The following is a 24,860-nucleotide window of genomic DNA, read 5'->3' as shown; positions in this document are numbered from 1 at the left end:
AGTAAAATAGGTACTTGCAGTCAACAATAAAAGTGTGGGTGTGTCAAAATTATAATTTATGACGAAAACTATTAATGAAGAACAAAATTTTATTTTAGACATTATACGCCGATATAAATGATATCATAAATATCTGCGTGCCGAAAATCGAAAACCAATGTTACTAAAAATTTAATCCATATTATTATAGCTAGATTTATTTCTTGCCATAATATTTAAGACCCAATATTGATTAAAATAGTTGGAGCTGCTTGCGGGAACCAAATCACAAACATGGCTTATTTCATAATTTTTAATAAAATTAGGCTTTCAAGGTGTAGATAAAATGCAAGTAGCGTTAAGTGATAAAAGGTTATTATTAATTTTGGTTTGTTTTGAGGATCAAATGTCTTTATGGGACCCATTGCATTAAATTAAAGCAATACAAAAGTCAGAAATGACAGTCGAAGTCGTAGTTCGAATCCCGGTAAGGGCATTTATTTATGTGATGAACACAGATTTTTGTTCCTGACTCATAAATGTTTTCTTCAACATGTGTCATCATCTCTATTGGCATGATCATTTTGTTTGTAGGGGCACCTGGTCCTAGAGGAGCCCGAGGAGAGCCAGGCAACCGTGGGCCGGATGGTTTACGAGGCCCCGAAGGTTTACCCGGGCCCCGAGGAACAATGGGCGAAAAAGGAACAGACGGATTGCCCGGACTGAAGGGCAGCAAAGGAACTGACGGGCCGCCTGGTTCCCGAGGACGAAAAGGTTTTGCTGGTGCGCCCGGTATACTACAAAGGGAATCTTTTGCTCTTACTATTGCCGACGCCGGTCCCCCGGGCGACACAGGTACGATACTGCAAACCTTACTATTCTCTTATTTACCAAACGGATAATTCTGATGATTGTTGTTTACATTCAGAACTTCAAAGTGTAAGTTGAAACGTTGTAGGCTTTATCGGCGAACCTGGCATTCCTGGCGATCAAGGCATGCCCGGCTTCCCTGGTCTCCCGGGACCACAAGGCATGAAGGGCCAATCTGGCGATATGGGATGGCCTGGTCTGCGTGGGCGAGACGGTCTGAATGGCAGTGACGGCTTGCCTGGGCGGCGTGGCATGGATGCGAACGCATACTACATTCATTTTCTTCAGGGACAAAAAGGAGAACCAGGCGTCAAGTAATTCATATTATGTATCCTTGATTATTTAGCTTTTCTATTAATGTACTACGGCACAGAGTAAATTTTGATTGTTTTGTGTCATCTGTTGTGGTGGAAAGTTAATGTACGAGTACTACGTCTACTTTGACTGTTTCAGAGGTCTACCCGGTTTGCCAGGTGACGACGGCCCTGTCGGAGAAACAGGAGAAGCCATTGGGAATGAATTTAATGTCAAAGGGGAGAAAGGTTTCACAGGACTACCAGGATTTCAAGGTATGAACATTTAACTGACATACATTTATGTTACGAAAGTATACTCTCGGTAAACAGGTAGATAATGACATTTTATAGGTACTAGCTTTCATTTAGTTTGTATCGTTGTAACTCAACATTCATATATGCGAACAATATAGTTTTTTTTTAAATAGATATACCTGCAGGAATATGATAAAATTGATAAATAACCAATCATGCGAAATTAATATTTAAGTTATTTTATCACATCATTTATATTGTGGTAGCAAATGATAATATTTATATCTATGTTGGTGTTTAGGAGAACCTGGGCGAAAAGGAGAAAGAGGGACTACAGGTTTGGACGGATACCCTGGCGAAAAAGGCGATCAAGGTTTTAATGGAATTAGCCAACGCGGTGAAAAGGGCATAAAAGGAATAGCAGGAGAAAAGGGTGACTGGGGCCTTTACGGAGAACCCGGGCTTCCCGGACAGAAAGGAGATGCAGGTTTCCCCGGAATCCCTGGACTAAAAGGATTCCGCGGTGACGCGGGTCTTCCAATCATACCTGGGGAGCCAGGATTTCCCGGCAATCGAGGCATCGTGGGTGACCAAGGAGAACCCGGTTATATGGGAATTCCTGGTCGTCCTGGTCAAATGGGGTCGAAAGGAGAACAGGGATTACCTGGAGAGCCAGGTCCAAGAGGACCAATGGGATCCCAAGTAAGTACCACCTATCATTAGAATTAGTCATATTTGAGAGCACTAATGGCACTCAAGTTATAATATATTGTGTCATGCACATGCACTGCTAAAATAAAGGTGCGTCTACTGGAGTTATTCCGATAGGTTTTTATGCGAGTTGTGAGAGTAATTTTGTTATATAATATAGTAGTGGAAAATAATCTATCATATTTGTGTATTTTTAAGTATTTTTTTTATGAGAACGACTAAGGCTGCCTAAACGATTATCATGTCAAAGTCCTTTAGATGAAGAGTAAAATCATATACTACATTTGTATGACACCATATAAGAAACTCGTTTTGTACGAGTTTATTAAAAAGTGCATAAAATAACTTATACTCGAAATATAGGTAAAAGTGGTTTATTAATAAAGAAAACAACAAAAATTACAGATTCTGCACTGAAAATCAAAATATTAGATTAGTACTTGGTACTGAAACCCTTTGCATCAAGAACAGCTTGGCATCTTCGGGGCAGTGATGCAATCAACTTCGCGAGGAAAGAACTTGGAATGCGTTCCCACTCTTCCTTTAATTGTTCAAATCTTTCGTTGACATTTTTTGCATTTCTTGCACTCACACGACGACCTAGCTCCTTCCATAGGTTTTCTATAGAATTCAAGCCGGACTTTGGCTGGGCCATTCCAAAACCCTCACGCTACGTTTTTTGAACCATTGTTTAACAAGATTAGACGAATGTTTCGGGTCATTATCTTGCTGAAACATAAACGCTCTGCCAAAATTTTGGCGTGCCCAGGGAAGAAACACATCTTGTAATATTCCTTCATAAATTTCCTTCGTCATAATGCCGTTTAATCGGTGTAAAGGACCAACACCATAAGGGAGCCGCCGCCGTGTTTGACTGTAGGGAGCTGATACTTGGGGTCATAACGAGCATTGTCGGCACGTCGTACATAGGTAATTCCATCTGTTCCGAACAGTAAAAACTTGGATTCATCGCTCCAGATTACCTTTTCCCACATTTCCGCAGTCCAAGAAAGATGTTCTTTCGCATATTTTTTTCTAGTGCTCGATTTTTCTTGGAAATCCGTGGTTTCTCTGCAGGACGACGAGCACGAAGTCCACCATCCATCAGGCGATTTCTTACAGTACGTAAGGACATAGAAACTGAATTTCCACACGATATTTCCCGCATAATGTCGCTCGCCGTGAATCGTGGATTGTGTCTTGCTATTCGCAAAATGTTGCGGTCTACCAAACTTGATGTGCAGCGTGAGCGACCAGGTCTGTTGGGCCTTTTGACACCTCCGTGAGCTTTTTCCCGTTTCAAAACCTTCGATATAGTAGACTGATGAACTTGAAATTGCTTAGCCAGCGTCGATTGTGTGAAGCCATTTCTATAGCCATTTATAATTGCTTCTTGTATAGCTACTGTTAAGTTTTTATTTCCACGAGGTCGCCCCATGACGAAACTGATATTTCTTACAAATATGATTATGAATTAGCACGATATTCCGTTTTTTATCGATTTAAATACTACTAGTGACGGACGCTAAATTCCAGAAAAATGAATTCAAATTGAATTTCGAAATATGTACCGGCCTGTTAGCGTATAATTGGTTGAGAATAAATCAATATAACCTTTTTTGATTAGTTATCAACAGGGGTCGGACAAAAAGTGCGGATGACGTAAAAATGACGTAATCTTGCACACCTGTGATGTTTGAGTTTGTATTTAAACTTCCGTGTGACATGTAGTAACAAAGTAGTATTAATGAAGTAACAAAATAATCGTAAATAAATCCATGGAATTAATAATACAGGTGGTAGGGTGATGTAGTGAATAAAATAAATTTCACGAAACTTGTTACCATAAGGTATAATTATTTGAAATTAGTTAGAACAAGTCTGTGGGATTGCCACAATATTCGAGTAAAGATGACATTTTAGAGCGTTTTCTTATACATTAGTAAATATAAATTTTAGCTAAATATAATCCTGAAGATACAATAGCTAAACAATAACGAAGTCAATTTATTGTTCATCTGATTGACAATGTGTCAGTCAAAAACGTACTTACTCATTTCAAGTGGCGATATCGTTTAATAAAGAGGTTGATAAATGATAAGTGATAATTGTTTATGAAAATCAAAAATACTATTTGAAAACATCCTGTAAGTGGTTTGACGTCATCCGCACTTTTTGTACGACCCCTGGTTATCAACAAATACAGTTCTTGGTTTCATCTAATTTGAAATATTTTACAGAAAAATCACAATATGATAGATTTTTTTCCGCTACTGTAAGTCTTTTTTTTTCCTTAAAACTAATGACATTATTGTTTAAAATTGTGGGTATTGATCAAGACAAACGACAAGAAAACAGTAAACATGGTGCTAATTTTATTTGAGTACATGTAGAAAAAACACCAAATAACATTCCGCTCTAAAACTTTACTTAAACTTGACTTTAAGTAGCTTCTATCTGAAGCTAATTAAAAAAATACAGCGAATTGAAGTTTTTAATACAAAACTTATTTTTGCTATTTCATTTGTATTATAAGCTGGAGCTATATAAACTAATTAGAGGCATAGATACCTTATGTCATTGTATGTGCAAAGTTTCATTACAATCCAACACGTAGTTTTAAAATGAGAACGAAACTCCATTTGTACGGGAAGGTGAAATTCGGCCGAGCTTGCTGCGGACTCTTAATCTAACCTCATTTAGAGAATAACTTCAATACACCTTATAGTAAACTACGACATATTTACTCTGTAAATGTCTTAGTGAGATAAGGGATTAAGCTATGGAAAAAATCCTCTATAAATGTTAGAGTTAATTTTTTAAATATATTAATTTTCCGTAGCCATCATGGCAATAACAATTATAGTTTCGTCATGTCCATCGGTCTGTCCGTGAGTATCTCACAGCCATTCACTGGAAAACTATAAGCTATATTTTAATGAAATTTGTATATAGTATATTGTGAGCAGCTATAATAATATGTTTAGAAATTAAATTTTATGGTTTAGGGGGCCACTCCATTCATGTAACTAAAAAGAACAGTAAATTTTGCACAGGTCTTTAAAAATAACTTTATGGTTTCTAAACAGTTTCTAAAACAGTTATTACGAAATTTGAAATTAATGGCGTCATGTTGTACGACTGGTTGTACGCTGACAATAATTATGACAAAAGTCAAATAAAGCTTTTTAAGGTTCCTCTTCCCGCAAAGTAACGTAAAACTGAGTTACTCTGAACCATTTTTTTTAATACTAAATATGACACTTTCTGAGCAGAAATTAATATATAACAATCTACAAGATATGTGTAAATGATATGGTTTTTCTGGAAATCAATTTTACATTTATCGAAAATATTTATATGAAACCATATAATCTTTCTCATAACACAATATTAGATTTGGTTTTCTTGTTTATTGCAAATTCTTAAAACTGTCCCTAAAATTATTCTAAATCCCGCCTAGGTTCCTATCATTACCCCGCCCGCCCGCCATTATCATCCGTATAGTCAGGGCGAGGCAAGTCGTGTCGTGTTGCTAGACGGACCTGTGCTACGTACAGGGCGCTGCGAGCTCGATTTTTGTAGCGGGTGGTGCGGTGAGGGGTATAAGTTATAAGCTCTACCCACACGCGAGAGTTCGTTGGCGTCAGGTGCAGCCTTAAATACTTTCCAAGAAAATAATTATTTGAAACATGACCCATTTAGTTCCGGAACCGGTGTAAGTACCGGAACGCGTTTCATTATGCGAGGCCCAACACGCACTTGGCCGGTTTTTCTTTAGTTACTAGTCAGATTTTTACGTACATGCCCACGGACACGAAAGCTCACTTCGCATACTATACACACCATACTATATTCAATTAAAATTTGGATATGGAATATGGATTGACTTTCGCAACCTTGTAATGCCAAACGATCACACCACAACTCATGAACTACTATTAAGTATATATGTATTTCTTTTAACAGGGACGTAAGGGCATGGAAGGAGTCGTCGTCCAGGGTGCACCAGGCATACCGGGGCGTAATGGCCCAAAAGGGTTGCCTGGTATTGCAGGAACCCCAGGCCTTCCAGGCGAACCTGGTCTGCCTGGTATTGATGGTCCAGATGGGATAAAAGGAGAGGCTGGCAAAAAAGGTTTCCGTGGTCTAACAGGTTTACCTGGTAAAGGCGGAGCATTTGGCTTCCCGGGCTTAAAAGGTAAACGGGGACTCCCAGGAGAAAATGGAGATTATGGCGACGTTGGTCTACCCGGAGAAGTAGGTACACCAGGCAGACAGGGCATGCAAGGTCCAACTGGTATTAAAGGAGGAAGAGGTGACTCTGGATATATGGGTCGCATGGGATTACCGGGTCCGGGTGGAATTAAAGGAGACAGAGGTGATTATGGCTTTACGGGACCGAAAGGAGAACCTGGTGAAAGTAGTTTCAGTGGACTGAAAGGTGATATGGGTGATCAAGGAGCGATGGGTTTTCCTGGTGAGCCAGGCTTAGATGGGTTAATAGGTCCAAAAGGTGACGCTGGAGATAATGGTTTTGTTTATAGCGGAGGCCCTGGTCCTAAAGGCGAAAAGGGTAACAATGGACTATATGGACCACCTGGAGAACGTGGCCGTAAAGGTATATCGGGAGAAATTGGTCTTACAGGAGAGCGTGGTGAAATAGGAGATAAAGGTTTTCCTGGACAACCTGGGAAACCAGGAAGAAATGGTTTAAATGGTCTGAAAGGAGTGAAAGGTTCAATTGGATTCCCTGGATTTTCTGGTGGTAAAGGAGAAAAGGGCTTCCGTGGGCGACCAGGAAGACCCGGAAATGCTGGTTTAGACGGCTTACCCGGTTTACAAGGTTTACCAGGCGAGAGAGGACGACCGGGATCGCCGGGAGAAAGAGGTGAGCCGGGATTGATCAGTTATGGGCACGGTACCAAAGGAGACATAGGAGACGTCGGGTTGGATGGTATCCAGGGAAACCCCGGAGAAATAGGTACACCCGGATATCCTGGGCAAAAAGGTATTAAAGGTCAACGTGGAGAAATGGGTTATCGAGGTCAGGAAGGTGATCACGGTCTCCCTGGTCGAAAAGGTGAGACTGGCAACCAGGGGCCTCCAGGTATGCCAGGTTTGCGTGGTTTAAATGCTGGAAGAGGTGAACCCGGTACACCTGGTATTGATGGCCTGGATGGATGGTATGGAGCGATGGGACAAAAGGGGGCTCCAGGAGAATATGGCTTTGACGGCCCTCGAGGCAAGCCAGGTGTTCCAGGCCTCGTCTTTCATGGTCCCAAAGGAATAAAGGGTAATCAAGGTGCAACAGGCAACCGAGGATTCTCAGGAGCACCCGGAGAAGTAGGATTACCAGGACCTACGGGTCTCAGTGGAGAAAAAGGAGATAAAGGTGAAGTCGGATATATAATAAACCCAAAGGGAATGTCAGGAGATGTAGGATGGCCAGGTACTGAAGGACTTGCAGGAAGAAAAGGAGAGAGGGGCAATGATGGCAGAAATGGCTATATTGGTAGGCGAGGCGCTCCTGGCTTAAAAGGATTTGAGGGAGATGTGGGAATTCCGGGTGAAAAAGGAAGTCTAGGACTAAAAGGCATAAAGGGTGAAAGGGGTGATGTTGTCGCAGCCTCACAAATTATACCAGGTCCGCAAGGTGACATTGGCTTCCCAGGAGTTGATGGTTATAAGGGAGAACCAGGTAGACCAGGAGCACCAGGAAGAAGTGGCTACCATGGCATAAAAGGAGAAAAGGGAGACATTGGTTTCCAAGGATTCCCTGGTTTGCCGGGACCACCGGGACTTCAAGGACAAAAAGGCATCCGTGGTTTCAGAGGCGAGGATGGTACCCGCGGGCGCGCAGGGATACCTGGTATACCGGGCCCTCCACCACCGGTCCCGAAATCAAGAGGCTATTATTTCGCAATACATTCACAAAGTAGTATGATTCCACAGTGTCCGCCTGGATCTAATCCTCTGTGGGATGGCTTCTCACTGATGCATATCGTTGCTAACGGCAAAGCAAATGGACAGGATCTTGGTATGTATTTTTTGTTGCTAAAAAAACATTGTTCAGTAATTAGTTAATTTTAAATAGTTAATCAATAATACAATTAATAATTATCAGGTGCACCGGGTAGCTGCTTGCGTAGATTCACTACGATGCCCTATATGTTCTGCAACCTGAACAGTGTATGCAACTTTGCGGAACGAGAGGACTACAGTTACTGGCTGTCGACTAATGAAGCCATGCCGATGGACATGACTCCCATTCGAGGAAACTCCATCGGACCTTATATATCAAGGTAACACTCTCTGAAATATTTTATTTAACTGATAAATAGCTTCCACAATATACATAACATACCAATATGGTAAAAACCCATTAGGGGAACCCTTAAGGTAGTAAGGTAACTCGTACACACTACGAATGTAAATTTTGCGTGTTGAAGCTCGGGTTAACTTTTATGTTAAAGCAGGCTGAAGCTATACCCCGTTGTTTTTAGGTTTCCGTACCCAAAGGGTCAAACGGGACCCAGTAATAGGGTAATATATATAATACTTCGCTGTCCGTCCGTCCGTCCGTCCGTCCATCCGTCCGTCTGTCACCAGGCTGTATCTCATGAACTAAATGCTGCCGTGACCCCGGTGGCCGAGTGGCTCAGGCACCTGCCGCGATAACAGAGGAAGCTGGTTCGATTCCAGCCTGGGGCACTGGAGGCCTTGGTCACTTTTTCTTAGTATATGACATTTATTTCAGTTTAAAACCTTAACAAGTTATATACTTAAACATTTCTCAAGTATCACTCTATTGATAGATGAAAGTCGTATGAAAATCCGTTGAGTAGTAGCTTTGGAGTAGTTTTATAAGATGTAGTGAATTGACGTTTTCCCCTAGACTTGCGGACGCTAGGTTGCGTGACAGTCGTGCACATAGCGAATCATAGTGATCATATCAATAATAAAAATGTTTTATGTTTTAAATAAACAGAATGACTTGGCCAGGAAACGTCGGTAAATCTTAAAACTTAATTAAACGTGATTAAGTCCCGTTTTACAATTAAATAATATCTAATATTGCGGTACAATAATATGTAAACGACACTATAATTCAGTACATAGTCATCCAGATTTAATTTTGGGGGAAAAAAGTTACCACTACTTTTGAGTATCTATAAAATTTCTAATCTGAACAAACAAACGGACTATAGACTGAGACATACATAAGTTTAACATGTGTGTGACTGTGTGTGTATCTGAATGTCTCTCTGTGGCATTATAGAAACCAAACGGATTGGAGCGCGGGTTTTTGAATAGTTAGATATTTGTGGAGAATCTCGAGATGGTGTGATGGAATAATGTGTCAGAGTTTATTTAATGTTAATTTTTTATTTTTTTTCCTCTTAAGGATATCATGTGAAGGATCATGTATTATTAGGACCGAAAACCTATTTTAGGCTAGTTTTAGTGACACGCGGACCGTCGCCGCGGATCGCTCCGCGCTGAGCAATATGTATTAAAGCTTAGGAGCGTTTTAGAATGGCGCGGAGGCGTCCGCGCAGACGGCCATCCGCGCGGACGCTTCCGCGGCCTTCCGCGCGACGCGTCCGCGCCGCGGAGCCCTCCGCGCGGATGGCTGCTCGCGCGCCTCGCACAACAGTGAGCGTTTTAGTTTCGCGCGGAGCGCACGCGACCGCGCAGTACAAAATAGTACAATCATGGCGACTCGCGATGAGGACACGGGGCGAGTAATTGATGAAGTTCATTTAAGGAAATGTTTGTGGGATGCCTCGGACCCCCCGTACGAAAACAGACTCGCAAAGAATAAAGCTTGGGCGGACATCGTTAACGCCCTCTGAAAACATTAATGAAGAGAAAGAAATAAAACAAACTGGCCGTATAATGTAACAAATTCTCCTGCGACGGGTCTCTGCTCGATTAAATCCCACTGTCAAACTGTGAAAACAGTTTTGTGGGACGTTGTATTTAATATTAAGTCAGTATCCATTGTATTTTATTGAAATAATAAAAAAATAAAGGGTGAATATGTAGTCTCCTTCTGCTCATAATTTTTTCCTTGTGTAATACAGGACAATAATTAGTAACACTCTCCAGATTGGATGCATTGTTCGCGTCTGTAGTCCGAAACGGTCAGCGCGATACTAAGGGCCTACGCTAGCTGACGCAGACGCCCGCCGCGTGCGCACGTACGCGGGTGCTATTTGTAGGTGAAATCCGCCGCACGCGTCCGCTTCAGTTAGCGTTGCTCATACTATTTTTCGTTAACCCGCTCGTCCGCTCCGTGCACCCGCGCCAGCTAGCGTAGGCCCTAAAACGACTTGCGCGGACGCTCCGCGCCGACGGTCCGCGTGACACTAAAACCAGCCTTATCATTGCTCCAGGTGCCAAGTGTGTGAAGCACCAACGAGGGCTATAGCACTACACAGCCAAACTACAATAGCGCCGTCCTGTCCAAACGGCTGGGAAGAACTGTGGCAGGGATACAGTTTTTTGATGGTAAATATAAGTACCTATACTATAAACACAAGTACGAGAAAACACAAACCCAGGACACTGTTCTCAGATCCTTCTCTGTAGCACAGGGCAATTGAACTATCTACAACTTTATTATACCTACCTTAATGTACCTACGCACACGAGGTATAGTACAACTAAAACTCTTCGAATGCCAAATGCATAGGAATTATAAGACATTTAACATAATTATTTTTTACTCCTCAGCACACAGCGGGAACCGATGCAGCTGGACAAAGTTTGGTCTCTCCCGGGTCTTGTATGCGAGAGTTCCGTATCCGCCCCTCCATAGAGTGCAACGGTTTGGGTCGGTGCAACTACTTCGCGATGGGAATTGGCTTCTGGCTTTCTACTATTGAAGATAACAAGATGTTCGCAAAACCAGACCAAGAGACGCTTAAATCTGACCATATCAGGAAAGTTAGCAGGTATGTAATCAAAAGGTACTTATTTATTGTTTTACCGGCTACGGCAATGAGGTGTAGGTAAATCTTTACATAGTTACAAAGGGCGGTAAAGTCTAAGGAATGTCTCAGATCCGAAGCTGTTTAAGACAAATATGCATGTAGTCAATTATTCTAAATTCTGAATTCATCACAGTCTGTGTGTAAGTATGTACTTACAAAATTTTATTTTAAGCGTTTGAAAAACTACTACTTAAGTTAGAAATCAAAACTTCCGCGAGCAGTCAAAAATGAATAACTGTCCCAGAAAGTCGGGGTTAAAAACTTGTATCGGAACTGACATTTATTGACAAAATTTATTGATCATTCTGTCTTTGCAGATGTTCTGTCTGTATGAGGCGCTGGCCCGCCGCGTCTAGCCAACAGCAAGGCGACATAAGGGCCGTGCCCAACGCTGTCGTGAGGCAGAACCCGAGATATCCTCCGTACGGCCGCCGGCCCGGCTACCCCTACCAAGGAACCAGAAGGCGCGTCGCCGGCTGGCGGAACCGACGTCGCCAGGAACACCCGGGCTCATAATCGAACGATTTTTGTAGAAATATAATATAGAACTCGTGTCTTTTTCGAAACACTTATTTACACCGTTAATCATTTTCATTCGGAAAAACAGTGGTACCGATAGGTGAGCAAGATTTGAAATACATTATTAAATACCAAAGTGAATTAGTAATTATTTTCTCGAATATTTTGATGTTTTCGCAAGATGATAGTATGAAATACTACCACTTCGTGACACGAGTGTGATACTGCTGCCGATGAACTTATACCTATAGGTATCTATAGGAGACCTATAGGTATCTAGTAGTAATTAGTTTAATTTTAAGTAACAATTAACTTAATAAAGTATCACTGCCTTCTTTAGAGCAATAATTTAGTTTAAGTAATTATTTTCCTAATAGATGTTCAATGTGCTGGAAATGCAAGGTAAATATATATTGGAGAAACTTTGACTTTTATAAATATATAGCATCCTTAGATGATCAATATTAACATGTATTATCTTAGATTTTTTTTATTTGTAACTAAGTACATAGTTTTGAGGTAAATTGTGATATAAGTACTTATACCTATTACCTAACTATTGTAATACTACCCGACCTATACCTATATTGTTTTTCTCGTGTAAATAATAAAAACAAGGACTTTCATTGTATAGTAGTTAATGTCACAATCAACTAAGCACAGGATTTTTTTACTTCATGCTGATTTACTCTGCATAGGTACAGATACGTAACAATGTATTTTTTACTAGAAAATGTTACATACACAGTATTTATTACATACATAGTAACCTGAAATAAATATAATAGTTTCGTGAAGTCAATCCTACTTAGTTACCTTTCTTCAAATAAAACTGAAATTTTCTAAGATATACATTCTGTAAATATAATATTTTTAATTATTGAAAATAAAATGTTATATTACAATAAAACACAGTAATAATAGAAATATTTTATTTTTAAATAATGTAGTACACATTCCACATTTCCCTATCTTTCATAAGTAACATTACGTGAATGGTGTTATAAATTAGGTTGCAATCTGGCTGATACAAGCTGAACCTATTAAAGTCAAGTAACGGTGCTACTACTCGTATCAATTGGTAATATATCTGTATTTAAAATGTGACATATATTTTACTGTGTAATTGAATTAAATTGGTTCAACTTTAGTAAGGCTGAGCGAATATGAACTGAATTGCCTAATCTATGTGCCTGGATACAGAATCTAAATGTTTTAATTTATGATCGTCGAGATTGGGCCTAGCTTCATATGTACAAATGGTGACGCCGTGCTTGTGTCCCGGCGCCCATTCTCCCTTCAGGCCGATATAATAAATTTTCGTGTTGTCAGCACCGAAGTTACTCGGAAAGTGCATGGTCAAATGGGTTACGGAAGAAAACGTGACGATTCTGTAACAATAATAAAGTATATAGAATGTATTCTCTATTGCAATTACTTAGTCAGGTCATAAGTTCTGTCAAAAAGGTTTTGACTGATAAAAAAGCCATAGGTACAGATCCCTTATTATTCATATATATGGGTTGAAAGCTTATTTAATGCTGAATTACTTATAATATAACTTAACGTAATTTGCTGTCTCAGTTTCGCATGATTCTATGTAATATTCGGAAAAATGGTATAGAAAAACATGCTAAAATACGCGACCTGTTCAAGGTGATTTTGAACCCTATTTATTTATTTATCTTTTTTACGTGGTTGAATCTTACATAAAACAAAAGCTGGATCTTTTATCTTTCTTAAAATATATAATTCTTGTGTATTGGTATTGCCAAAATGCAACTGTACGTATTTTACCAATTACGATATTAGCGTGTCACTGAAAAGTATCCTAAGTTTGAAGGGTATTAGCTGAAGTACGGACTTGTCGGAGAACTAAATGCTGCTGAAAAAATAACGTTCTAATAAAGTAGGTTCATACAAATAAACAACTGTATCTATTTTATTAATGTGACACTGATTTTCACTCCCTTTTGTAAAGTATAATTTTTCACAATCCAGCCGCGTATTCGCGTCTGACGACAATCCCAAAGTAAAAAACAAGTATAAACTAATTAACAATTAATAATAATTAACAATTTTAAACTAATTATATTACGTTTTGATCAGTATAAAACAACATTCCTAATAATGGCAAACTTGTTTTATTAAAAGCTTTGTATTAAATTTTATCAGTCAAAACCTTTGTGACAGAACTTATGACGTAACTAAGTAAACTCACTTACAGAAATTTGCAAAATGAAATAGTGTACATAGGATATACAGTCAGGAATAAATAGATAGTGACGACAAAAGTGGCTAAATATATCGGAACACATCCTTATTGCTATGGTAACAAAGATGTGCAACGATAGATATATTTCGACACTTACTTTTCTGTACGACGATACTATTTCCACGCATTCAACATTTTACAGATTGACAATTAGTAAGGTTCGCTTCATTAAAACATTTTAATAATATAGTTTCATCCGAAAGAAAGCATGAAACTCGGCATGCATATAATCATACTTGCAAATATAATTAGAAATGGTAAGTTACCATTGCTAACAAGTACAGTCAGCATCAAAAGTAGCGGATGAAACAACGCGCCAATAGTATCTGATATTCCGAATAACTTTTCCAAATATTAAAAAAAATCTAAAATTCGCGTTCAAAAGTATATCTTTTACAGTATTAGTTGTTCTATATTAAAGACATCACTATTTGTTAAGCTTTTACACAATGGTAGATACTTCTGAAGCGTTGTTTGATCCGCTACTTTTGATGCTGACTGTACCTAGTCAAGCGGCTGTTTCCTCAACTTTTGTGACGCGATTTGCAGTTATTCATTATTTTTATGTTTATCGCACAGATACAATAGTACTCAGAGCTTCGATGACCGCAAGAGGTCTGGAAGACCACGCACCGTTCGGACCCCAGCTCTAATAAAGGCAGTGAAGGCGAGAATTGCAAGAAACCCCGTCCGGAAGCAAAAGCTGTTGGCAATACAGATATCTGTGAAGAGAAGCTCCCTAAAAAAGGTATCAATGAAGACCTTGGACTACACGCTTACCGCAGACAAAAAGGTCATTTGCTTAATGGACGATTAAAGACTATGAGGCTACAGAGAAGTCGCGTGCTATTGAAGCGGTACGCACAAAATGGCCACCGAAAAATACTATGTACAGATGAAAAAAAATTTACCATTGAAGAATTTTGTAACCGCCAGAATGACAGAGTGTATGCAAAAAACAGTCAAGAGGCGATTGCGGCTGTTCCGAGAGTGCAACGAGGCCATCATCCCTCTTATGTGATGATTTGGCTTGGTGTGTCATACTCAGGGCTAACACAGGTTCATTTCGGTGAAAGAGGTGTGAAAACTGGAGCCAAAGTTTACCAGGAAACCGTTCTCGAACCAATAGTGAAGCCCTTAAGCCACACCCTATTTCAAAACCAGCCATGGGTCTTTCAACAGGACTCAGCTCCTGCACATAAGGCAAAAACAACTCAAGCCTGGTTTCGAAAGAACAAAATTGATTTTATTGCCCACGAAGACTGGCCGTCCTCCAGCCCGGACCTTAACCCCCTGGATTATGCCATATGGCAGGTTATTGAGGAGAAAGCCTGTGCTAAACCCCACACAAATCTGGACTCCCTCAAGCGGGCCATAGTTAAGACAGTGACGGAATTAGACATGAGAATCGTGCGTGTCGCTATTGATGACTGGCCTCGTCGTTTGAGGGCCTGTGTCATGGCCAGAGGATGCCATTTTGAATGATATTGTCATATGTAATTCCTGATTTTGTGTACTTCATTTTAATATATAGTTTATTCAACTTTCGTTCGTATATTTTATGTAGATAAAGATTATTGCAGTAACATAATTTAGTAACCAACAACCTTCTTCCATCAAACCTCTGAATAAACCATAAGTATACCGACTATTCACTATTACATTCTCTACAATACTAGTCCCAGACGTATGTTGCTAGATCTTGTCTGGTAGTTTTAAAATTCAACTTCGCGCAATTTCGGCCACAATAGATATTAATGACCAAGTTCTTACTGAGCAAGAACTTGTAAAGTGGTTACGGTGGATATATCATGAAGCCTAGTGATCATCAGCTACTGCTACGTTGGTGCTAATAATTTGACTAAAAACAATTGATGACTTGTTTTCATTATTATTTTTTGTACCTATACATACCTACAATAAGCAATATGGTATACCAAGATTCATGCTTTCTTTCGGATGGGATCGTATTTTTGTACACGCCTAGTACTTTTCAAATTTTATACAAGTGGTACTTACCCACTTGAAATAATTTCTTCATAGGTCCATTCACAGGGTGGACTCAAGTTCAAATATATAGGACAGGTGTGGTATAGGTATATAATATACACCGTGTTTTTTTGATTTCCGTTAATTTCAAGGTAAGCTTAAATTAAGTAACTTTCTCTAAGACATCGATATTCTAATTAACTCCATTTCGGAGATAATCAATATTTAATTTTTATCTTATAAGGCCGCTATGAGCGTTTACACTTGGCTTAGGGCCTGTATACATATTGATCAGTGTTAAGTATGAGTTAATACATTTGCTACTAAACGTAAATACTATCTCGGACGATTGATGTTCAAAATTACATTGATATGTCACAGTTTTCAATTGTTTCGTTGAGTTAAATGTAATGCCCGTGTTACAACAATGCTATATGCAACATTTAATTACTTTTTAAAAATAAAAAAAAAATAAAAAAAGGTTTTTTTTAATATTTACTATGCCATAGTTTCCTTAAACCTTAAACGTAATTACCGATACCCCGAAGATAACGGAATTCAATAAAAACACGGTGTATCTTTTTTAATTTTACGTCATTGATACCAGGAAAGTCGAAGTCAGTTTTGCACATTGAGGGTTACAGAGGCTTCTTAATTTTTATGGTCGAAAAATCTGTACAACATGGTCAGGAAAAAATAAAGTGGGTCCGTTTGGATTTTGGATGAGACTTTTTGATATACAAGAAATACTCTAATCCAAAGGCTTATTTAAGAGGGGCATGAAGCCAGTAAATTAGAAAATAACCAAAAAATCAGGCGCGTTGCGCGAAATTTGCGACGAAGATTTCGCGATCGAACAGATTTTGACGTTTTTTCTTAAGACCTATCCCTGAAAGTATATTTTGGTTTAAAATTTTGCTAGTCAAATCCCTCGGCTTTATCATTATTTATTTTATGCAAAAAATATGCTGCTATCGTATGCAAGGTAACAATATACAACTGAATATAAATCAAAATTAGACATGATTACGTGATTTTTTTCTATCAAGCCAACTTTAACCTTTTAAGATTTTGCTCAGAGTCTGCCCTCGCAAATATAGTCTAATTTCCATTGACCTTTATGAAAATGTTTAACAATTCAATATAAAAACTTGTAGTTTTTACAATCATTTGCATTAGCCCCGTCTTAAAAAATGTTGGATATATGTGGATGCAACACAAATACCTCAACCTAATAATGTCTTCTATAATGAGTATTGGATATGCCTAATGTGTTACTTTTGGACCAGCAACTTCAATTAAGTTGTTGTTAACCCTAGAGTATTTGCACCTTGCTGTAAACGGCAGTGCTCGGGTGGAGAGTATTTTGTCACCCATACTCAACTTTTTTTTAAATTAAAAACAATGGATACCTAAATTAGTGTGTAATCATAAACTTAGATTTAAATTTAGTAGTACAAAAAATACCTTGACAAATGCACCATGTCCAAGTAATCAGTGTTTTCGCCAAGGGCAGCAAAATGCTTATAGTGTGAGCACTCGAGGATTAAGTATATATTTTGAATGTTATAAATATATCACTTACTTGGGAGCATATTCTAATACACCTTCGCTGTCTCTGTGAAGTTCAAACACCTGATCTGGTTCCATGGTGACATCATCAAATGTCATGTTAGGTTTATTTTTAAATCTGCAACAGAAAAAATAATCTTTAAAATATGAAATACCTAGGACCACCACAAATTACAGTAATACAACAAAGTATAAACACCTTTTTAAAACTGCATTTAATAAAATGGCATTAGCAGCAGATAAACAGCAAAGACACCAATTAATAAAAGTAAAAAATTATACTATTGAAATCATTATGTAAAATAAACTTAACATTAAAATTGAACTAGTCTCTACAGAGTAGTAGACTTAGCAGCCTTTATGTTTGAGGAGGCCAGTATTAGAGTTAATATATATTACAGAGGTTGATTTATAATTTAAAACTCATCATACAATAACAATCTGATTTTTTAACTAAAATCTTATCAGGTAAAATAGTATTAGGTACTTACAGTCTCAATTTAGATGGGTGTGCATCGGAATTTTCTGATGCTACCTTTATGCCTTTAAGTTTAACATTGCCAGTGAATGGGATGTTGAAAAGGAGTTCTTCATCTGCATCACTCTCAACAAACTGAAAATCAATTAGTACATCAGTTTTATTATGTTATTAATATGCAATTAGTAATGTGAAAACTTCCTCATACCCCATACCATACCCTAAATCACCCTCATACCGCATCACAAAACCGTTTCGTGTATCGTTCGAGAGAGCTGACAATTTTCAAGTTATAGTACCCAGATTTTAGACATGTTATATGGCAATAAGTTTTAAACTAGTGACTCATAATGATATTTTGTATTTAAATAAAAATGTTCGTTGGTAGTAAATACTTTAATACTATTGATTGAGGTGTATTGTAAAAAAAAAACGTTTGTTAATTATGAGTGTTTGTTCATCAATTCTAATAGTAATATTCCATTTAGATAACATAGAAGTCGAAAATTAAGAGACTGAATACTCACATGAGTTGTATCTAGTCGCCTTTCCCATGGCTTAAATACTGTTTTACCTGACCCTTCCACCATCTCATTCAAACACTGTAAATTCTCCTTATCAATTTTTTCGTAAAGGTTATATTGAATACCCAATTCCTCTGAACTTGAGTGGTCGTGATCGTGGCATTCATTGTGACAATGGTTATGAGACATTTGAATATTGATTATCTATTTGTTTTTATTATAATATAAATTTGCAGGTAAATATAGTTACTAGTTAGTCACGGTCGCTCAAATTAAAAACCCTAACGTCACTTTTGTTTTGACTTTTGACATTTGAAACTCTAGATGTCCTAGTTAATAGTTCTGTTTTTTAAATATAATATCGACACTATTTATTCTGAATAGGGATAATCAGAATTATTGATTCAAATGGCATGAACCGCTTTCTTGAGCATTCCGTGAATGTTGAGGGGTGCGTAGGTAGAAACTAAATTTTAGATATATATTTGCTGTAGGCAAAGAGTAAAGTAAGTATAATATGGCGTAGGCTACTAAGAAGATAGTACGGTAGCCCTCAGCATGCATTATTCGCGTCGTGCTTATACACCGCGCATGTGAGGCTGACGAACACTATTAGCATGTGGTGTGCGGATCGGAGAAGTAATCTCACAACTCGCACTTGGCTGTTATTTTTTTATCCTGGCAACCCTGTGGCACTTGAGTCACTGTCAAGGAATGACGAATGTTGAATTTTTGATGCTTTGGCTGGGATTGGATGAAGCAGAATAAGTGCTCGTGATTTTACATAAAATACTGAATAATCGTGAATTTAAATTTTACTCGCTGTTGGTATCTACTTCAACATGTCCTTACTCAACCACTCTCGGGTTTCTATTAGTGTGATTGCCATATTTAGTTGTTTGCTATTCCTAGCTAATAATTATGTGGAAGCTAATGAAAATGAAGCAGTGAGTGCCTCAAAAATAGGCCGAGGAGTTGGGCATATCATGAACATCTACTACTGGTGAGGATCCTTGGATAACTTTTCCCCTGATTTTAGATCCTGTCTACCCGTCACGGAACAATGGTGTTCCGGACATTTGGGAGGCGTGCGCGGAGACGAAGCCGACACGGGGAGGCCCTTTTAACACTTTAATGACATGTAAGAGGTACGCCGAGCGGATGCTGCCCTTGCCCGTGTCATGGGGTGCACTCAGAGGCAAGATCCGCCAGGGTGTAGGCTATTGGAAGTTGATGGAATCTAAAATTAACTGGGCTATTCGGTGGACTATATACTGGGCTATAAAAACCAGGCGCCTACCAAATAAAACTATGCAATTTTATTTCCAGCAGATGGTGACTTGCCCCCAAAAGATGGGCCCCCACAAAAGTGACATCTAGGATGGCTCAAAGGCAACACTGGTTTAAGGGCAGAGGGTAGAGAGTTGTCACTGGAGATGTTTAAAGAAACATATAGCCAACTCGCCACTTAGGGTTTCCACAGCTAGTTCCTGTTATTATTAAGTGTATAACGCAAATATTTAATTTTATTCGCAGCTATTCGTGCGGGTACAGGAAAGTGTTTGAAGACTATGCTGGAATAATTTCCCAAAAATATCCTGACATCTCTGTTATTGGTGCCAACTATGACCCTCCTGGCATGAACATGTACCTCTCAAGGATGATAGTAAGCAATGCCAATTCATAATTAATCTTAGTTTTTCTTTGTTAATTAAGGAATGAATTATGTTTTACATTATGTGCAACATGACCACATCAATGGACCCAAATACCCAAAAATAGTGCTCATATGCTGGAACATGGATCCACCTATGAGGAAACTATTAGGTTAAGGGAGTAATTAAATTATAGGTTATGATTTAAGTTTTAATTAAGTGTCGGACAGAATGTCACAAATTCTGTGGAAAAAATCCCAGAAGACGTGGTTTCAACACAAAACGTGAACCAGTTTAAAAATAAATTAGACAATCATATTATATCTAGTGCTTGTTCATGATATCTATATTTATGATTAACGAATACAGGTCATATCAGTTGTCATAACTGCCTGCCTGCTTATTAAATAATACTAACAATAATGGGACTAGCCCCATATCATCCTCACTGCACAACTACAAGGGCCCGCACAGACTCTATTTAAGGCATTATCAAAAAGTATATCAGACGCCTCGGGTGATCATAGAGCTGGCAGCTTCCTCGCACAAAGAATTAGTATTGCAATACAGCATCTACGGCATCATGCTGCAGGGGGATAGATTTCAGTAGTTTATTTTAAGATTAGTTTTATTTATTTTTTTAGATCAATGTTATTTTAAGTTTAATCTTATTTATTAATTTTGTTATTTCCGTTTCTTTAATAAATTTATAATTTAATTCTTAATTAGTGTTAGGAAACAATTTTGTTACTTTTATTTAGAGTATACATGCTATCTATAATATAACCATTAAAGTCTCTTTGAAACCTTGCATGAAGAGAGTAGAGGCATCTTATCATTATTCTTATCTTCTACATATATATATATATAGGTATAGTGAACATAACTTACTGTGGACACACAATTTCCTTCTTATCTCTATTTATTTATTGACTCTAGTGATAGACATGTAATTACTAAATAAATTATTAGTTTTACAAAAGACTCTTTAATCAGTTTATAAATTAAGGCATTTATTATTTAAAGAAACCAGTGTTGCAATCACCTGCCATAGGATTACACACTTGTTTACACTGTAGTTAACTACAGTTACAACTACTAAGTATTGTTTGCGGTTACTGTTACTCTCTTAACGGACCACTCATAGACCTTATGTTGTTGCAGCAAGGTTTACAAATGGGCAGATAACTGTATCCATCATGTACATTCAACAATAGAAATGAATACGGATGCAACATTCTATATTTCGTGTCATCCACGATGACGTGCAGATTTGTCAAATTTAACCTTTAATAAAATGACAATACTAGTCTAGGCACGCGTCGTTGTCAATGACACGATCTATAACTGATAACTGTCTACCATTAGTAATGGTAGTATCTTAGTTTAAGTAAAACTTACTAATGTCAGTGGCATTGTGTTATAATAACAAGCTGCAAATGTTTATTTGTTTCAGGGTTTTGCAAAAATGTTGCTGATCATGTGCATATTGAGTGGAGTGAACATATTTGCATGGCTCAATAAGCCACAGCCTGCCTGGTGGAGTTGGTGCCTGGAGAACAAGCTATATGCCTGCATGATGATGTTCTTCCTTGCCAACATGCTTGAAGGCCAACTTGTCTCATCCGGAGCATTTGAAATATCTCTAGATAACATTCCACTATGGTCTAAGCTAGAAACTGGAAGAATTCCTCAACCACCAGAATTGTTTCAGATAATTGATAATACATTACAATTCTCTAAAATGGATATGCCAAAGAACTTTGCGCAATAGGGTTTAGGGTTTCAATGGTAATTAGGACATCTTATTATTTTTATTTTCTTCTTCCTATGTTTATTACTTGCAGAACTATGATCAAATTAATGTAACTTGTTTCAACCCATACTAAAGTATTTAGTGGAATGTTTAGGCTAGTGTAACTGACCTACCTATTGCATAGTATTCAGCCAATAAAACAATTTTTGATAATAAAATAAACACTTTTATGCAGACGTAATAAGCAGCACCTGCACTGATTGCGGAGCAAACCTGAACAATAGGCAGATAGGTTATCACTAAACCGTCAGCTCTACTTAATACTGTAGTATGGAGCTTAAAAAGTATTGTCAATGTGGCATACCATTTAGGTATGTTTGAGTTTTAGATAGGTCGTTTTGCTTCACTATGTGGGTATTCAAAAGAAAATTACTGCTCAAAAAGTATTTTCAAAACGATCCAATTGGGTTTATTTGATACCTAAAATTAGGTATATATTTTTGTTTTATTGCATTTCCGGTTATATTTTTGTACAAAGATGTGGTATTATTTATAGTAATTTTGTTAAAGTACTAGAATAATGTGATGTAGATTCGTGAAAAACCATATTTGGTGTTTGCAAATTGAAGCCAAATGAGAAATCGAAGGATTATGTTTTATTTAGGGATGGATATTGGAATGGAAATTTGTTATTTTTTATGGAATTATATTTAAAAAAACGTTTCACATATTCACATACAGTTTAAACACCTTTATTATTTAAAAACATTGCATTTAGAGAACAGTTATTTACAAGACGAAGACAACAGTAATTTTCTAGTCACATCATATTCAACTACTTACTGTACCAACAATAACACAATGTCAAACACATCTTTTTAAACCACCAATAAAGTGATTTAAAACAAGGAAATATTATTTCATTTACTTTTTATTCGACAAATTGCGGTTTTTAGGAGACTAAAAACTCGAGTATTTCAGGGAATCAAACCCCAATAACAAATAAAGCTTCGATACCTATATATTTGAATACTTTAATCCTTCGCACCTATCTGCCTAATTCTATACTAAGGACGGATTAACAATCACATGTGTTTAAGAGCTTCAGCTCTTGTCGAGAAAATAAGGACGGCATAAATTAACAGCTAAACCCTACGTGCTAATTGTGTGCGTGATAAAACCTCTGCACACAGACATACCTTACCAGCCTAGGTAATTAATAAAATCGGTAATTACTGAAAAACAGCTAGGTATGTATTCAACCAAATTACAATACAATACAAATATACTTTATTGCACACCTCAATACAGAAACAGTACAAATAATACAACACATAAAGAAGAGGTAAACAACAGGCGGTCTTATCGCTAAAAAGCGATCTCTTCCAGACAACCTTTAGGTAGCGGAATTAAAAAAAAAAAATGTTATGTCAGTAGGTGTTCCAGATGCAATAAAAGAAGTCTAGCACAGAATAAACACAAAACTAAGCAATATAATTATCATATACAAATATAAATAAAAAAGATATATAAATACATATTACTTGAGCATTAAAATGAAAAAAAGGTAGGTAGGTTCTAGTTTATTATTTGAATTAATCGTTTTATGCAGATGTTCGACCGGCGGTGATAAGGGAGTAGCAATGAGGAGATTTTTCCTTCGCGGATAAATGTGTTCTCTTAATAAAATAAGCTATTATTAATAGCCTCCAATGTGAATCGCCAGCAATTAGTCAGGCAGCGTGTATGGTCTAGAATAAAAACCTATACTAATCCCACTTTTTGGGGTTATAATACTAGCACTGCCTTCCACTAACAAACGACTCTTGCCAAATGATAGCGATGTCCCAATCTGAATGGATGTGCCTTAAAGCGGCGCGCGGCACATGGGGCAGGAGTGTCGCAGCACGAGCTCGTGCTGCTGCGCGCGCGCGCCGCACGCGCCGCACGCCCACACGGCGCGCGGCGCCGCCAACGCTCGCCCCGACACCGCGCAGCCCGGGAACACGGTGTCACAGCTGGGGCACACCGCTTACAGCGGCGCGTGGCACATGGGGCAGGAGTGTCGCAGCACGAGCTCGTGCTGCTGCGCGCGCGCGCCGCACGCGCCGCACGCCCACACGGCGCGCGGCGCCGCCAACGCTCGCCCCGACACCGCGCAGCCCGGGAACACGGTGTCACAGCTGGGGCACACCGCTTACAGCGGCGCGTGGCACATGGGGCAGGAGTGTCGCAGCACGAGCTCGTGCTGCTGCGCGCGCGCGCCGCACGCGCCGCACGCCCACACGGCGCGCGGCGCCGCCAACGCTCGCCCCGACACCGCGCAGCCCGGGAACACGGTGTCACAGCTGGGGCACACCGCTTACAGCGGCGCGTGGCACATGGGGCAGGAGTGTCGCAGCACGAGCTCGTGCTGCTGCGCGCGCGCGGCGCCGCCCGCGCTCGCCCCGACACCGCGCAGCCCGGGAACACGGTGTCACAGCTGGGGCACACCGCTTACAGCGGCGCGTGGCACATGGGGCAGGAGTGTCGCAGCACGAGCTCGTGCTGCTGCGCGCGCGCGGCGCCGCCAGCGCTCGCCCCGACACCGCGCAGCCCGGGAACACGGTGTCACAGCTGGGGCACACCGCTTACAGCGGCGCGTGGCACATGGGGCAGGAGTGTCGCAGCACGAGCTCGTGCTGCTGCGCGCGCGCGGCGCCGCCAGCGCTCGCCCCGACACCGCGCAGCCCGGGAACACGGTGTCACAGCTGGGGCACACCGCTTACAGCGGCGCGTGGCACATGGGGCAGGAGTGTCGCAGCACGAGCTCGTGCTGCTGCGCGCGCGCGGCGCCGCCAGCGCTCGCCCCGACACCGCGCAGCCCGGGAACACGGTGTCACAGCTGGGGCACACCGCTTACAGCGGCGCGTGGCACATGGGGCAGGAGTGTCGCAGCACGAGCTCGTGCTGCTGCGCGCGCGCGGCGCCGCCAACGCT

The 24,860-nt window shown here is 39.5% G+C and overlaps 3 protein-coding genes across 3 annotated transcripts in view; 2 read left to right on the top strand and 1 right to left on the bottom strand.

Moving 5' to 3' along the window:
* LOC133517917 (collagen alpha-1(IV) chain-like) overlaps positions 1–12,541 on the top strand; it is a 53,793-nt gene extending 41,252 nt beyond the window's left edge. Inside the window, exons 7-15 of the mRNA XM_061851397.1 lie at positions 574–834; positions 938–1,163; positions 1,303–1,418; positions 1,702–2,102; positions 6,081–8,151; positions 8,239–8,416; positions 10,514–10,628; positions 10,854–11,074; positions 11,431–12,541. Of these exons, the coding sequence (XP_061707381.1) occupies positions 574–834; positions 938–1,163; positions 1,303–1,418; positions 1,702–2,102; positions 6,081–8,151; positions 8,239–8,416; positions 10,514–10,628; positions 10,854–11,074; positions 11,431–11,629 (3,788 nt within the window). The 3' untranslated portion in view covers positions 11,630–12,541. The remainder of the gene's footprint in view (positions 1–573; positions 835–937; positions 1,164–1,302; positions 1,419–1,701; positions 2,103–6,080; positions 8,152–8,238; positions 8,417–10,513; positions 10,629–10,853; positions 11,075–11,430) is intronic.
* A 9-nt stretch (positions 12,542–12,550) lies between these two features.
* Positions 12,551–18,776, bottom strand: LOC133517916 (PITH domain-containing protein GA19395-like). The gene is made up of 4 exons (XM_061851396.1): positions 18,474–18,776; positions 17,960–18,081; positions 17,482–17,586; positions 12,551–13,023 (listed from the first exon to the last, which is right to left on the bottom strand). The coding sequence occupies exons 1-4, from the start codon at positions 18,657–18,659 to the stop codon at positions 12,813–12,815; spliced, it is 624 nt and encodes a 207-aa protein (XP_061707380.1). The 5' UTR covers positions 18,660–18,776; the 3' UTR covers positions 12,551–12,812.
* A 389-nt stretch (positions 18,777–19,165) lies between these two features.
* On the top strand, positions 19,166–22,794 carry LOC133517915 (thioredoxin reductase-like selenoprotein T homolog CG3887). Its single transcript, XM_061851395.1, has 3 exons — positions 19,166–19,473; positions 20,007–20,136; positions 21,582–22,794. The coding sequence occupies exons 1-3, from the start codon at positions 19,313–19,315 to the stop codon at positions 21,897–21,899; spliced, it is 609 nt and encodes a 202-aa protein (XP_061707379.1). The 5' UTR covers positions 19,166–19,312; the 3' UTR covers positions 21,900–22,794.
* The last annotated feature ends 2,066 nt before the right edge of the window (positions 22,795–24,860 follow it).

The sequence above is a fragment of the Cydia pomonella genome, chromosome 5 (genome assembly GCF_033807575.1).
Source record: "Cydia pomonella isolate Wapato2018A chromosome 5, ilCydPomo1, whole genome shotgun sequence".
In the NCBI taxonomy this organism is placed as follows: Eukaryota; Metazoa; Arthropoda; class Insecta; order Lepidoptera; family Tortricidae; genus Cydia; species Cydia pomonella.
The sequence above is the reverse complement of the archived record's forward strand: the minus strand, read 5'-3'. Positions and strand labels throughout refer to the sequence as shown.